The sequence below is a fragment of the Leuresthes tenuis genome, unplaced genomic scaffold, assembly GCF_036924035.1.
Source record: "Leuresthes tenuis unplaced genomic scaffold, fLeuTen1.0.hap1 SCAF_20, whole genome shotgun sequence".
Lineage (NCBI taxonomy): Eukaryota > Metazoa > Chordata > Actinopteri > Atheriniformes > Atherinopsidae > Leuresthes > Leuresthes tenuis.
The window spans coordinates 13,377,732-13,394,205 of record NW_027325374.1 but is presented as its reverse complement, the minus strand read 5'-3'; the positions used below and the strand labels follow the sequence as shown (position 1 = coordinate 13,394,205).

At 41.2% G+C, this 16,474-nt stretch overlaps 2 protein-coding genes across 3 annotated transcripts; one reads left to right on the top strand and one right to left on the bottom strand.

Annotated features, from left to right (window-relative positions):
* The first annotated feature begins 85 nt into the window (after window positions 1–85).
* mto1 (mitochondrial tRNA translation optimization 1) lies at window positions 86–5,815 on the top strand. Of its 2 annotated transcripts, none has more exons than XM_072373698.1 (13): window positions 86–380; window positions 1,122–1,324; window positions 1,435–1,634; window positions 1,714–1,831; window positions 2,885–3,180; window positions 3,285–3,397; window positions 3,477–3,667; window positions 3,792–3,922; window positions 4,313–4,517; window positions 4,751–4,919; window positions 5,036–5,145; window positions 5,350–5,507; window positions 5,608–5,815. In XM_072373698.1, exons 2-13 carry the CDS (start codon window positions 1,135–1,137, stop codon window positions 5,776–5,778), a joined length of 2,052 nt encoding a protein of 683 aa, XP_072229799.1. In that variant the 5' UTR covers window positions 86–380; window positions 1,122–1,134; the 3' UTR covers window positions 5,779–5,815. The 2 variants fall into 2 exon arrangements, with proteins under 2 accessions (XP_072229799.1, XP_072229798.1); XM_072373697.1 differs by having other exon boundaries at window positions 2,882–3,180.
* Window positions 5,816–5,838: 23 nt separating this feature from the next.
* LOC140278644 (tectonic-3-like) lies at window positions 5,839–11,444 on the bottom strand. The gene is made up of 14 exons (XM_072373699.1): window positions 10,909–11,444; window positions 10,015–10,129; window positions 9,832–9,929; window positions 9,610–9,725; window positions 9,366–9,474; window positions 8,436–8,548; window positions 8,306–8,344; window positions 7,553–7,627; window positions 7,332–7,451; window positions 7,145–7,243; window positions 6,950–7,053; window positions 6,675–6,822; window positions 6,352–6,486; window positions 5,839–6,239 (listed from the first exon to the last, which is right to left on the bottom strand). Exons 1-14 carry the CDS (start codon window positions 11,225–11,227, stop codon window positions 5,994–5,996), a joined length of 1,836 nt encoding a protein of 611 aa, XP_072229800.1. The 5' UTR covers window positions 11,228–11,444; the 3' UTR covers window positions 5,839–5,993.
* Window positions 11,445–16,474: the final 5,030 nt, after the last annotated feature.

Here is a 16,474-nt window from a genome sequence, read left to right as displayed (position 1 = left end):
ACACACACACACAAAAGAAAAAAAAACAAAAACATTTTTGGTCACAGGTTATCACTGATACTTTAGCATTTAACCTTCTCCTTCCATCCTCACGTTCTTTCTCTATATTCATCATTTAATTCATGTTTATCGATAACTTTTACAGTCAGAGAAAAGCAAACAAAAATGTTGGTGCGTGCATACATCAGTATTTACGGCTATGAACTACAAACAGCATGGCGGCCTCCATAAAGAGCGTTTGTGTTACATAGCAGCAGTTTTGTAATTTTCTCGAGGATCTTCATCTGCCCGTAGCTCAGTTTCTGTTGCCAGCAGCCGGGAAAGCAAGCAAAACACCTCTGTCGTTTTGTGTCAACAAAAAAACAAAACAAAACAAAACCGTAAGTGTCTTTTATGGTTCACCGTAAAACATGTGTAACATGTTTATGCTCGGTGACATACTATTGAGTAAATCAATATAACCAGCAGTGTTTATATTATTCATTTAGTTTTGCTCTTCTAGAAAATGTTTCAAACTCAGTTATTCCTGAAAAAATTTGACTGTTGTGACTGTGACTGTACAAGCATTAATAATGACCCAATGTCAGGCAAATAGTTCTTGATTTGCTGGACTAAAAGCAGCTGTTTTGTAAAATAGATGGGCAGCCTGACTTCTAAGGAGTCAGTCAACGGTCAGCTTCAGCGTGAGCCCACATTTGCTGTAAGACAGGAAATCACGTCTCCCTTACCTCCTAATTTTCCTGCCTGATAAACCCCACTCAATCAGGTGGTAAAGCACGCTTGCCGTTGTAATTTTAATCTAATTTTAATAGTAACTTCTCAGACATCGCCACGGTGAACTGTCTCCTTACTAACATGTGGCCATTATGCCTCAGACTATCGTCATTGCAAATACAAACAATTGATCACTTACTGTTCTCTTGAAATCTGTTGGCCATTTAAGGCACTGCATTAGCAGCAGGGTGCCAGACACAATGTAATAGAACTAGATGTTAACTGTCAGGTGGGATGTAGTAGAATCTTTTGAGTAAGTACTGATATTAGTCAACCTTTGGAATGGGAGATATGTAGACAAACGAACTGTGTTCAAACTTCTAACAGCCTGACTTGCACTTTGACAGGTGAACGTCTCACATGTTGACAAAGAAGCTTCTGCCTGTGCAGAGTTTCCTGTTCCTGGTTTCCAGACGTCTCGGCCACCTCGCCAGACAGCAGTATGATGTCATTGTGGTGGGCGGGGGTCATGCTGGGACCGAGGCGGCAGCCGCAGCAGCCAGAGTCGGAGCTAAGACACTCCTGGTTACACAGAAAATCCACACAATTGGTGAGCAGAAAGGCTTCGCTAAAGAAACACTCCACTCAAACAAACTAAAAACCTCTTTTTAATGTTCTATTTGAGTCTTTCTCGCTCTTTCTCATCATTAATTCCTCCAGGGGCCCTGTCCTGTAACCCATCTCTGGGAGGAGTAGGGAAGGGCCATCTTGTGAGGGAGATAGATGCTCTGGATGGGCTGTGTGGTCGCGCTGGAGATCGGGCTGGGATTCATTTCTCCATCTTGAATCGTAGAAAAGGGCCCGCTGTGTGGGGACCAAGAGCCCAGCTGGACCGCCAGCGCTACCGGGAATTTATTCAGGTGTCGCACACTTCAGATGAATTTTTGTCCTATGAATGAAATGAAGGACTTTGATTAATTGTCGGTCTTGTTTGTGCAGTCTGAGCTGCTGTCCACTCCCAGGCTGACGGTGTTGGAAGGCTCAGTGGAGGAGCTGCACATAACGGAACCAAATCCAGAGGAGCCTGGACACCACAGAGTCACTGGGATATGTTTGGGTAGGCACCAGATGACAGCCATCTGCGAAAGTTTACAGGCGTCAGTGAAATGAATGAATAGCAGTTCTTATAAACCATGGCTAATGTGTCTTAAGGCATCGCTTGAAAATGTTGCGTAAGTCAGGCTTCATCTGTGAGGCAGAGACGATAACGATAAGGCTGTAACTTTCGATTTCTGACACACATCAATGCAGATGAACAGGTTGCTTTTTCAGTGTTGGCCAGTTCCCGTTGGGCACGATACAGAGCGTGTGTGTGGAAAATATAAACATGCTGCTTTTATTAAAGGAATCAACCGCAGCTTCCATCTCTTCTGGTTCACAGCCTGCAGAGAGCAGATGGCGAAATGATCATTACCTTTTCGTGAATTTAAACCTGCCCGTCAGCAACGAGAAATCCAAGCAGTTATTACTCACCGATAGCAACAGTGAGGCTAACTTAGCATCTTTCTTTTTTTTTTTTCATCTGAATTCTCTCCAGCAGTAAAATCCAATCTGCTTTCTATCGTCCTGTGTCTCGCTCCTACTCTTTCCCTCTTTTTTGTCACATACTCCAACTTTATTGGTATTTGAAATTGCAAAATCATTTTCTTATTTTCTTTATTAATTATGACAGAGGTGTGCTGTGGTCTGGTTAAGTTGTGAACTGTGATATCTCACAGCCCAGGTGCTCCAGGGCAGTTTTAGGCCCAGGAATGTGCACAACAACGATCGTGCACTTTTCAAAACAAGACAGAAGCGCATAGTTTTAAGGTTCACAAACGTCTTAAGTGTTGCTTTAATAACTCAGTCTGAAAAATAGTTGAAAAAATAGTGGTATGCATAATTAGAGAATGTTCTGTTGCCTTTTTGTCATATTGTTCTCTCTGCTTTATTCTTTTCCTCCATCAAATCAGTTTATATGACAAAGAGTCTCGTTCAATTCTTCACATGAATTCCAGTTTGTAAATCTGTGATGTCAGGAATGCACTTCCCATGTTTTCAGACTGATCAGTAAAAACTGTAGCGTCTTAATCACTTTATGCTGCTTCTCTGCTTCTCTCATTATCAGCAGGTGGCGGCTGCCCGATCTCAGCCAGCTCGGTGGTTCTTACCACTGGTACCTTCTTGTCCGGTTCGCTCTTCATGGGCCAAACAACATCTCCTGGGGGTCGTATCGGAGACGCTCCATCAAGTGCTGGGCTGTCGCAAACGCTGAGGGAGAGGCTGGGGCTGAGGATAGGCAGGCTGAGGACCGGCACCCCGCCAAGGATTGTGAAGGAGTCAGTGGACTTTCCCTTGGCCCAGCCTCACCCCCCTGACAGCCACCCGACACCGTTTAGCTTCATGAATACCCACACACACTGCAAGGTAAAGTGCTCCTTTCAGTGTCAGGCCTCTGAATATTCCTCATCAGCACGATTAAGACTCATTTTCTGAGTTAATGGTTTATTTTGATAACTCACACGCTGTAGCCAGAGGAGCAGTTGCCTTGCTACCTGACCTACACGACTCCTGGTGTAGAGAAAGTGGTGAGGGAGACTCTTCACCTCAACTGTCACATACAGCAAGACAGCAAAGGTCCAAGGTACTTACACATATTAAGTAGACAGATGTTAGACCTTGTAAACAGTGTTTTGAGGAGTAACAGCGCTTGTCTCTCATAGATACTGCCCCTCTATTGAGTCGAGGGTGATGCGCTTTCCAGGCCGGAGTCATCAGGTGTGGCTTGAACCTGAGGGGGTGACCTCTGACCTTTTGTACCCTCAGGGTCTATCCATGACCATGCCACCTGACGTGCAACTCCGCCTCATCAGAGAAATCCCCGCCTTGCACAGAGCAGAGATCCACACACCTGGTGCACAGAATGCTGTTTGATTTAGTCCCTGCTGAAATGCTCTGCTGGTTTTGGTTCCTTGATCTGACTGTCGAGCGTCACAGTGGATGTTGTTTTTTGTTTGTTTGGTTTTCTTGGCCCCCAGGTTATGGCGTACAGTACGACTTTGTGTGTCCCACTCAGCTGAGTCCCACACTGCAAGTGAAAAGCACCCAAGGTCTCTTTCTGGCCGGTCAGATCAATGGAACAACAGGGTACGAGGAGGCTGCTGCACAGGTAGCTGCTGTTTTCAATCTATGGATCATAAAACTATTCTCAGCCACAGCACGCCCTGTTGCACGGATATCCTCGCACACATAGCTGGAAGCATTAACCGGTTTACTTAAGCTCCAGTCTGCTGCCAGCAGCTGAGCAGTCCAGCTGCATCTGGTCCTGTGGTCATTTCCAAATGGCCAATTGGACACAACATATTGTGATTTAAGCATTTCTATTAATTTCCTGAGCAAACAGTTGTGTAACAGTGTTGTCACATTACTCTCTAAATGTTGGGAGTAACATATAAAACAGTTTGTAGTCTTATAGGCGCAATAGTGTCGTATCCTTTATCGATCAATCACACAGAAGCAGATCTATCTATTAAAAAAACCCTTTTTTGTGTCTGCACAGGGCTTGTGGGCGGGAGTAAACGCGGCCCGCTGGGCACTCTCCATGCCTCTGGTGGCGCTGTCTCGAACAGAGAGCTATATTGGAGTTCTCATTGATGATCTGGTGAGTCGAGGCGTTACAGAGCCGTATCGCATGTTCACCAGCCGGGCTGAGTTTCGAACCTCTCTAAGGCCGGACAACGCAGACCTTCGCCTTACGATGAAAGGTAGTTACATATGTGACTTAATGTTTTTTTATTGTGTCATTTGGGATGAAATAGCACGAGCTCTTAAGGTTATTGTTCCAGCTGAATGAAATGCATTATGAGCTCAAGTATTAAGGGTGTTTATTTCTGTGGTTTTCTCCAGGATATCCTAAGACAACCTCTGGAGTCAGGCGCCTAGGTTGCTTGTGCTTTCTTTCCAGTATTCTCCACTCGTAACTGTTTTCCTCCGTTAGGGTTCGAGGTGGGATGCGTGTCCTCCGTGCGCTACCAGCAGGCTATGAGAGTGAAGAACAGTCTCCAAGACGCGATGGCAGCCCTAGAGGCTCTCGCTCTGTCCACAGCCTCCTGCAGGAAGAAGCTGCCTGACATCTGTGTCAGCGAAAACAAGAACGGCATTCTGACGTGAGTGTTACGCATTTGTATTCGCGGCTGAAGAGAAGCCCATCGGCCCTGAGGAAAAGGCCTTCGCTTGCATGTCAGAGCACAGTTAAGACCATCTCTGATTCTTCTGTTTTCAGTGGGATGGAACTGCTGCAGTATAAGGACATGTCCTTTGAAATGTTGGCATCTGTTTTCCCAGAATATCTCTCATCTTACATGGAATTCTCACAACGACTCAAGATAGAGGGTAAAAACGTACTTTTGATGTTTTACAGCTCCAAGAAAAAAAATGGAGCCTTGTGCTCAGGAGCTTAAGATGTTGACACATTAATTAATTGTAATAAACTGCTCAGTTACTCTCTTTCATGTTTCTTTGTTATTTTGGCCTTTTAAGCCCCCCGTGGAAGTTGAGTTTTTCCTCATTATACTATTTCTCCTGTCCGTCATGTAGCTGTGTACAAGCCTCACTGCGACCTAAACAAGAAAGAGATTGAGAGAATTCAAAAGGAGGAGAACATGTCTCTGCCTCAGGACATCGACTATTTGTCTCTGCCAGTGTCTCTGTCTCAGGAAGTCCGAGAGATCCTGGACAGAGTCCGACCAAGCACTGTGAGTCAGCACACACACACACGTTTCCAGTATGAAAACATGGCGTTAAAATGCTAATCATTTGGTCTTCTCGAAGTAAAATGTTCCCACTGCTCTACAGCTGGGTTCTGCGACTCGTCTGGAAGGTATAACTCCTGCTGCAGTCGTCTCGCTCTTCAATTATGTTCAGGTCGCAGGTAGAAAGAAGAGAGTAACGCACAGAAACCAACAGGACCAAAAAGAGGAAAGAGGAGAGGAGCTGCGTGAAAGAAATGCATCTTTACCCCAGTGACTTGTAAAAAAAAATGCGTGTATTCTTGTAAATTAAGCTAAAAAATAAATGATACATACCAATTTATTCCTTTACTCGCTGTAAAAGTTAAGTTTATTTCATAAAAAAGTGCAACACAAAAACATGTTCACTTAACTTTCCCTCATCATAAACAAACCCTCAGATGTAAACCAAAAATGAAACCCAAAGCTGCAGCGCTGCTGTTACCTAACGAGCTACCGAGTGAAGAATTCTAATCCTGTTAGCAGCATGACTTTGAACAGCATTAAACTCCATGTGACCCTCTCAGCGCCACCTCCGCCAGTGACGAAGTGGTTGTCGAGCTCGTTGGAGCCTCGAGTGAAGAAGTCGAATGGAAACTTCCAGTGGGGCTGAGGCAGGCCCATGGGGGGTTCTGGGTAAATTGTGGTGTCGGCGAACACAACCTCTGTTGTCAGCACCAGCGGGGACGACAGAGGACACTAAAAGATGAAAAATAAATAAACGCAAAGGGAGATTATTTACCATAGGTAAAAGAAAGTCAAGCGGGAATGTTTAAAAGAGTCTTCAGAATGAGTTTACGTGTTTATGCACCTTGACATTTTTACACTGGAACAGGTATTTAGCTCCCAGGATGTAGCTCTGCGGAAGGTCAATGAAACCCTGGCGAGCCCAAAGCACTTGGATAGACAGAGAGTGTGGGAGGATGCAGCCTGATTCACAGGTTTCCTGAGAGAAGAACAAAAAATGTACAGATAATCTGGTCAATTTAATCCAGTTAGACTCATAACATCTGAAGAAGTCTGAATTTTTTCTGACTCAGGTTTAATGGTCTTTAATTCTTCCTGCACTCACACACACACACACACACACACTACGCTATAAGACTTCACGTGAAAGCTACTTCACAGCTGTACCTGCTGGCTGAGAGGACATTCCTGCAAGATGACTCTGGTCCAGTCTGGTTGGGCACCGGAGTTCATGGCGATTTCATCAGGAGCAGCACGTCCACGCAAGATCCCGTAGATCTGTGAACGCAGCTCGGAACAGTTACGAGCTGAGGAACTAGACAGCGCATGGGCAAAAATGAAAAAGGGAAAAGAAATGACGCGTAAGGGGTAATATTACTTATCTTAATCCAAAACAATGGGGTTGGCTCGCACTAAGGCAAAACCAGTTAGTGTGAGCTCACCTAAATGTGCAACCAATAATAGTGTTGTGTACAAAGAGGATAGATGCTCTTCTGCTGGGATCAGAGGAACACTCCCCACCTTGTGACAGCCCGAGTGATGTCAGCTGACTCACTGTCAAGGAATCGCGTTGCATTGTTGACAATAAAGCTTGCCATATAAATCAAAATACACAAATTAACTTTAAGCAAGGATACAGGCTTGACTTCTTCATCAAAGCGACCAACAACAGGAGACCCAACTCTAAGTCCCACAGCAGGTGTTAGTCCTCCTGGAGTGGGCCTGGGCGTGTCCAGCTGGAAGAAATCCATGACATTACTGTCACCATTTGGGTTCATAGTTTATTCAGTGTTGTAGATCAATTCTTTGGTTTGAACAGCCTACCTGGAAATTTACAGAGTGCGTCTGCAGCATCAGCTGATCAAAATCCACATCGGCCAAGTCCACGTTGGCCGATGCATATGTGAGGTATCCCCTGCCAGTGTAACCTATGACAAACTCCACCTGCACAAAAGTTAAAAAAAATAAATAAGCAGAGTTGAGTTTGAAGTGTGAGGATGCCCTTAAACATGTGTGCGTTCACACACATTTGTGTGGTTACTGACCTTTTTCACTGCATTCATACAGGAGTTGTTCCGTTTTGTCGGTGCAGGCCAGTCAGCCAGTGGAGTTACCGGGATCTGAAAACAGAATTGGTAGATCATCCCACTTTAATAAGACAGAATGCAGGATGTTAAATCTTTTCCTTTTTTTTCCCCTAAACTTTCCCAACTAACTTCTGACTGCCGATACAAATCAATGATCGCTGAGCTTCTTCTGTAGAGGAATTGACATAAAATGATTTCTACGCTTTTTGTGATGGACAAAAACGTACAGTCAATGTGAAATAAAGACGAAAACTTTAACTTTTAATGCATGCCATGTTTATCTTCATAACATTTTGAAGTGAAACTGTAGATTTCACAAGTTAGGATTGTCGTCACCTGGCAACGATCCAAAACAAATGCCATTGCACATGCCATTGTTGAATTTTACAGCTTTTACTGGCAAATTCCAATGGCATGTTGATATCATCCTCAAACAATCAACAGTTCTAAACGTACATGTTCTATCTTCAAGTCTTTTGAAAATACACACTCTGAAAATGAGAATATATCAACAAAAGAAATGCTCGTTAGCTAACAACGCTTCACTGATCCATTCTTTCAATATAACAATCAGACTTTAAACTTTAGAAATGGTGTTAAAATGCTGGAACATGCAGGGGAAAAAAAAACAAACAGATGAGGAAAGTTAAAGAGTTTGTGCACATGCGATTTATAGCTTTGTGACGTATTTACAGTTCGTTTCAGACTCACCAGTACATCTGATGGTGTCGCCATCTCAGCTGCTGGAATCTGTAACAGAAACAGTTCACGTTGGCCTGACTGCTGTGATTTCTACCAGCGTTTATGGACTGAATTTAGTAGCTGCAGTAATGGTGCTGACCTTGAGTAGACTCAAGTCAGAGAAGTAGGACCGAGCGTTTAGATTTGGATCTGTGGTGCATGACTGAGGAGTCACCATGCGGGTACAAGACAGAGACGTAGACCTCAAAAACCCTGCCAACAGAGGAAAACACAAAGCAGTAACAAGATGAGTTGTAGCTGTTAATATGGTTGTGGCATTGAGCTGGTATTGTGCTTATGCATGGAAATATATTGCTGTGTTTGACTTAACTAGAAGAGATTTCTTTCCCTCTGAAAACTTTTACCAAGGCATGAGTACTCACTCAGCTTCTTGGGGCTGTGGCTTGTTCACAGTCGAGTTAGGCCAAGTGATGCAAAATTCAAAGCTTTATAAAAACTCTGACTCCTCAAACGCGACCTCAACAATCAACAGCCACAGGCTCCTCTAACAAGCTGCCTAGGAGCTGATAAGAAGAAGTTAAAGTAATTGAGGCCCACTAAGTAGGAGAAAGCCATCAAAAGAAAGCAAAGTGTTTCAGGTGGCTGTTCCCGCAGTGTGTGAGGTCATTAAGAAACGGCAGGTGACAGCAACAGTAGCAGGGAAGCTGAGGTCTGGAAGACCACGATAACCTTTGGAAAGAACTCCACGAGCCAAATAAGTGAAAAAAAAAAACATTACTTTTTACACACAATGAGCAAAGGCATATTTGGAGAGAAATGGAGCCGAACTTTGTGACTCAAACACAAAGGAGTAGATTGATTATATTTTCAGCTTGTGTTAAAGCCGGTGGCACAGGGAGCATTTCACTGACAAAAGGAAAGAGATGTGATTGTGAAACTGGAAGATGGCAGCTTCTACAACAGGTTTATACTTTATATACAGCTCAAAATCTCAAATTTATACATGAAATTCGGTACACTGTGTTACTCAGCAGCTTAACATTCAACTTTTCGTGTGGACTGAACTTACTCGTAGGGTTGAGGTTGACGCAGATCGCAGAAGCAGCCCCTGGGGAAGGCTGACGGAGGAGACCCCACACAGAGGAGTTGGAGAAATACGTCTGGATGACATCATCAACCTACGAAAGTGTCATTTAATTTAATTTGTCAAAAAAATATTTCCTGCCTTCAAATCTCAAAAATCAATTAATTAATTTAGAAAAAGGAGGGATACTTCGTGAGCAGGTATCTTTAAGCAAAATAAATCTGATTACCCTGTAAAAGTCTCTGCTGTGTCTGATATACGTCTGTCCTGGTGGTGAGAAGTGATAGGAGTCTCCTAAAGCTGGAAACTGAAGAAGTGCTGGGAGAGACTGGAGTTCATCATCTGCTGCAAGGTTGAAAATGCACAGTTTTAAGAGTATTTGTGGAGGGAGACCTGTATTTTCCATTGATGCCCTCAAAAATGAATAAACTAAGTGACCGTGTCTACCTACCTTCAGATCGGACACAAAACAAAGAGTCAGTCACAGTGACAAGAGCTGAGTCCACATTGGCTCGGAACATGAGCCACTTCTCAATGCAAACTCCCGATCTGTAAAGTAAAAAGGCTCAAGCTCTTTTGATTTCTGAAGATGTGCAGTTTACGTGCTACATGTGGGGGAAAAAAAAGGACGTACACGACTTCTTGTGGGCATCCGGTGAAGACTGTGCTCAGGTTGGCAACATCGCAATCAGCTGTGTCACAACAGCAGCCGATGTCACAAAAATCTGGGGTTAGATCACAGAGACAGCCTGTAAAAAAACAGAAATTACTTCTGTTAGCCAAGATAAAATTCAAGGTTTTAATAAATTCATAGAAAAGAAATAAAAAAAAAAATGCAACCACTGATCTTATTATAAAGTGTTTTAAGTAAATGCACTTACTGTATAATTCAATAAAAACTATTTGCATGTACTAAATGGGCTAAAAAGAGTCACAGAACAACAACAAAGAAGAGCAAAATCACATATTAAAACAGTCTACACACCATCTTATACATTTGTTTCATAGTGATGGTTATCATTTCTTAGGTTATATTTGAATTCCTCAAATGAATATTCAAGCTTTTAACAGGGGTATTGCTCTCAAAAACAACTCGAAGCACGCAAAGACAAAGTATGGCTATAGGGATGGCTAAGGATATAGAAACAAAACAACAAAGGAGATAAAGATAAGGAGATAATAAAATCAAACAAAAAAGAAGATCACTATGAGATGCAAAACAAATGTAAAGACATGCAAAAAGACCACTGAGAGGCGCAAATAGACCAAAAAAGGTATGAGACGAACAAAATGGTGCAAAGCATTAGAAAAAAACTCTATTTGCAGTGTTTATAGGTGGTTTTAGTTTTTTCAGTCTGGGTGCCTTGGAATCCAAAGGGGTTCAGACAGTTTAATGTGTCACTGGCTGGCTTTGAGACCTTTATTAACTCATCATAACAATAGTAAACGGCTCGCCATAACGAATCAACAAAGACTAAGGTGTTTGGTGTATTTATTTTTTGTCATGTTCACTGTAGGTTTAAGTTACCTTGTGCAGATATCTCAGTCTGGATTGTGGCTGCAGACGGAACCTCAGTGACAGGTGCAGTGGGCATCTCAGACAAGGACGGCGTCACAGTTACGATGGAGTCCAGAGTGGGAAGAAGAGTGCCCTCCTCGGTGGGTTCCACGGTGGTAGAGTACACGGTACCCACGCCTCCAGGAGCTGGGGTGGCTGAAGTGAAAGGTCCCCCATTTGTTGGGTTGGAATTTAGCGTGGAAGTTGCTCCTAATTCAGTGGTAGCGTCAGCCAAACGTCCACACAAGATAACGAGTACGTGAAGTGACCACCAACTCCAGGGAATCATTTTGCCAACAAAAACATAGCAAGATAAATGCTAACAGCACCGTTCAGTATAACTTTATCTGCTGCGTCACTTGTTGCGCTCCTAAATACATTTTGCAAACATTAATAAAAAAAAAACATGCCTGAATAACTCCAGCATTTTGGAAAACGTTTTCAATTAAATCATTTACTTCTACTAAAACTTAGCATCCGCGTTTAAGCTTCTTGTTACCAAGGAAGTTGTCATCGACACTTCCGTTTCTCAGACACCGCTACCGTAAAGCACGTAAAAGAGAAGAAATTAAATTAATGGCAGTCAATAAATTAGCGTCAGACAGAAATATCACAGAGGCACAGAAGAACATAAGAGTGGAGAGCCCAGGAAACAATTGAATAGAACAAAACACCATTGGGGAAAAATAAGCAAAGTAAATGCAAATTTCATTCGTTCTGTGTTGTTGGAGGACCGATGAAAACAATTATATGAAGTCTTTGTCTAAAGGCTGCTATTTGTACAATTTATCATTTGCAAAATATTGGTAGAAATAGATTAAAATAGGCTTTTATATTTGCTCTAATTTCTTTACATTTCTTATTTTCATTAAATGGTGTAATTATTTCCTCCTTGTTCTGTAGGATAATGCAAAGTCAGGACCACTGTATGTTGATGTCAGAAAATTGAGCAACAACAACTTATTCAGACCTGTATCAGGTTAGACTGGGCAGATAGTTGCATAGTGAGTAAATCTGCCTGTTAATCATTTGACCAACTCTAAAAAGGAGAGTTGACTTTAAAAGATTTGTCCTTTGAATGGTTTGTTTTTTCTTTTACTGCATTTACGCTGGAGTTGTTTTATTGGTTTGGTGCAGGCCAATCAAACTATGGATTAACAGGGATCTGAAACCATGGCAAATCTGATCTGATACATACTGTTTTCAAAAGGTAGTCACATCAGTAACTCTTTCGGGTGTATATTCTCTACAAGGCCAATACATGCACCAAATGTAATTTGTACACACAACTTAAAATAATGCAGTCCAACTGCTGACTGGGGATAGATCAGCGTTTACGATTTTTCCACTCTACCCCAAAGAGTGTGGACTAAATGACAGAAATACCTCTCTGAATAAGTTGCCTAACATCACAATAATCAAGTCATGTCACCGTTTTTTCCATAGCAGATTTAAAACGGAAGTTGATCCCAAAGAGTCATGAAAGAAATTCACTCAGAAATATGAAAACAAAATAAAAACAATTCCTGGCCTGTATTGTTTTTGTAAATCCTGTTTTCACCTACAATAACTACCACGTGATGATTTTACCTACACCACTCACCTCTTCGGGTTTCTTGTAAGATTTGAACTGTAAAAGTGAGCACGAACCTCATCATTTACTTCCCTAAAATCTAATTTCTGTTCATTAAGGGCTAGATTTTTCTCGCTCAAGATAGTCAATACATATCCTCCAGATCAACTCGATGCATTAGCTAAATTTAATGTTCTTGTCACTGTAAGCATTATTTTTGTCCTGAATGTCCCCTCTGCTGCTGCTCCTATATCACCAAAGCCATACCCTCAGGGGTGTTTCTCTTTCTCCTGCAACACCCTCAGCTGTGTAACTGGGAAAAGGCATTATATTGTCACAATGGTGCAGAGAGTAACACTCTGAGGCGAGTTTGTTCAGATGAGACACAGAGCAAATGTGCTCACATATTGTCCTTATACTTGACTGTTAGCATGCAGCCAATAATGTGTTGCTAAAGCTAATTTTAGTTAAACCCTGATCCTGATGTCAGCTTTAAAACGTTAACTGGTTTTGGCAAGTTGACAGGACTGGTTTTTGTTTTAGGTTTGTTACACATAAAACATGACTATTTAATTTTTTTTATTATAAAGTGCCAAGATGATAAAAAAAAAAGTTACACACTTGATTTTCATCAAAGGCAGCCTTTAAGAAAGTTCCATAGTCTCTTGTCGGGATGGTACAACCACAAGACATATAATCATATATTAAAAGATTATTTTTCCTATTATCCATGACAGAATCAGAAATCAAATGCAGAGATTGATTTAGCTGCTCCACTATGAATTATTCAAATCACTTATGGTGAATTTCCTTTTCTAGTAATCATGATACTCCCACTTTTTTATTTTAATTTTCCCCAAGCATGATGGACTCAACATTCTCTTTATTTGTTGATTTTTCCTGCAGAAATTTCATTGATCATCTCACTCTTGGATGTAACCACTGTGACATTGCCAGCTGGTTGGCAAACTATATTTTCAATGGCTCATGTTTGTTTATGGCCGTTACTCTTCAGGGTTTTGGAAATGCAGGTCATGGATATGGCTGTGGACACCGAGATGCTATGCATGGTCAGTCAGTAGGTCTAACATTCATACACTATGATTCAGAGGCCAAACCTTTAATACTGCACTCTTTAAAGCCTTAATGTAATGAATCATAAGAAAATCACCCCAGTGGAGATGTAATGATGGGGATACTAGCCATAGCAGGTTTTAAACCTCCCTATTTCTACGAATGAGGGTGGTCTGTTAACATAGTGGTGTAAAGGGATTGAACTGAAACCAGCCTCAAGACTCAATTCAAAGTACTGCAGTGATTGCTAATGTTGTAATGGTAACTTGGAGGTTCCTAGTTTTCAAAAACCTTAACCAAGACACAAGAAGCTGAGCTGCACAGCTGAGTTGCACAGCGCTGTTCCGAGGTGCCTTACATTTTTCCCATGATCACGGACTGTACGCCTGCAGTTGCCCTTTGTCTCTCCAGAGGGTCCCACACCCCAGTTTGGGAACCACTGATTAAATTACCTCAGAGTTCCCCCAGAGCTACAGAAATCGTTACACAATTCTTTCTACATGCTGAGTAAGATCTGTAACTGTCCGGTAGGAGTACCACAGCTGCAAAGATGATCCATGTGTATTTATGTTCAGAATAAGCAGATGGAAAACTGAAAGCCAGTAATAAAATGAATAATCTGTTTGGGTTTGCATTCTGATAGGCTGGAATCTGTACAACAAAAGCAGACCTGGCTCATGAGTAAGCGTGAACAATGTGTCAAAGGTGAAGGACAGCGAGCCGCTCGCCTGCACCATTACTCAAGGTTTCTGCTTCTATGCAAGCTTTAAACCTATGACTGGAGAAATGAAAAGCATGGTCCTGATCTCAAGTTTATTCACTATTACTCTCTCTGGTTAATCTTTAATGGTTCCATTCTGATGATTTATTAATGGATCTCATTTGACTGCTGTTTCCTTTCAGAAATATAGTCCTGCTCTGGTGGAGATGCACTGCTAGAAGCACAGAGAAACAACCGTGACCTCATATTGGAGATATCCACGATCTGGAGGTGCAACTGCACAGCTTTAAATCAGTCCATGCAGGAAGTGGCATGCCTCACTTATGATAATCAATAATCTTTAAATGACTGATAGTGAATGATTGTGTGTTCCCTTAAATTTATCCCTATGTATAGAAAATATTTTGGAAAACCTATTTGAAAATACTTACCCAATCAGCACATCTATAATAACAGATAACATTTTTTAAATAAATGTGTGAATAATGTATCTTTTGTGTCTCTTAGGTCTGTGACCGTTGCTTGAAAAGAGGAGTGCATTGTGACATGGTTTAGGTTTCACAAAAGGTGCTGAAAGCATGTTCTTTAGTCCCAGCAGCGCGTCCAGTGCCAGGTCAGCTTTTACTGTTTACTAATGCTTTTGCATAAAACTTGCATGTGCTCGAGCTCCTTTTTTTTCTGATGGATATGACACAGTTTGATAATGAATAAATAAAACTGATGCTATGAAGTAGGTCAGTTAAATGGTCGTGCTCTCAAAAAAATATATATTTAAACCATAAGAATTAATTAGATAAAAAAGCAGAATTGAGACAGTCATCGTCTATATCTTTAGAAATCACTTCACAAAGATATGCATCTCTTGTTAAAAATTTTAATTCCTTTCATTCAGATTAGATTTTTGAACAAAATCAATAAACGGAATAATAAATATATCAAAATGTATAATTAATAAACAGAAAAAGACTCCATATTCTATGTGTACATTTTTACATTTTTGCTCATAGACTGTACTATCTATGAAACCAGCGGTACTTTATGTATTCTGTATGAACCAGTTCACCTGACAGTGCGCTCATTTATCAGCTAGCATATATGTTAGACATTTTATAAGGTTTTCTTATTCAAAAGCTTCGTGAAATTCCTTATTGACAAGGCCTTGTATCTGTTTTTTTGGGCTTATGACTGGACATGTGAGGAAATTATAATTATCTTGTTAATAAATACTGTTTTTGCTGCGTGTTTTGATGATTTTAACGCCATCTACCTCTCTTTAGTAGGCTCAACAAATGTTGCCACATTTATAGGAAAGTTTCCTGAAAGTTCACTAAAGAAAATGTTTTCAACATTCCTGACATACAAAAGAAAAAAAAAAGCAACCCCCACAGAGAGTTTTCCTTGCATGTTCTTTAAAGGTTACAAAAACTGTACACTTCTGTTGGACAAATAACAACGACTTATCAGGAAATACAGGAACATTTTCACACTAAAACATAAAAGAAAAAAACCCCAAAAGAGATCAAATTACAATTTACAAGACAGCATTTAATCAAAATGTGACTTTGGATAAACACAAGAAAACACAAATAAGGAATGGGGAAAAAAAATCCCCCTAAAGTGTATACCACTTTATGAGACATATGAATCTAAAGGAAATGTTTAGCACGCGAAACACTCTTTTTTTTCACCGCTTCCATCTCTCACGCAATGATCTTGAGACTCACAATACCTTTCTCACGCATTCAACTTGTCACGCAGTGAAAAAACAAATGCATACCCAAGGCATCGTGACAGGAAAATGAAAGACTGACAGCACAAGTACAAACAGGACAGAGCGGCGCAGCAACAGCACTGCGCAGATACAGTCAGCTGCAGATCCATTGTCACTTATTCGTCTTTGAAGTTTACTTCCTTATTTAAAAAAAAATAAACAGGCACCCGTGACAGTGGTTATTTTGCTAACTGAGGCGAGACGTAATAAAAACCAGAAACAGGCTGGCCTCAGAGAAGACAGACGGGCACATTTGCAGCCATGCTTCAGTCAATGACCTTATTGTGTATTGTCAATGATTAACTGATGTTTGAACATTGTCAATGAACGGTTTTGAAAAAAAAGAAAAGAAAAACTAAATTGTATATCTGTTTTAATGTTCCGCCCTAACTGAACT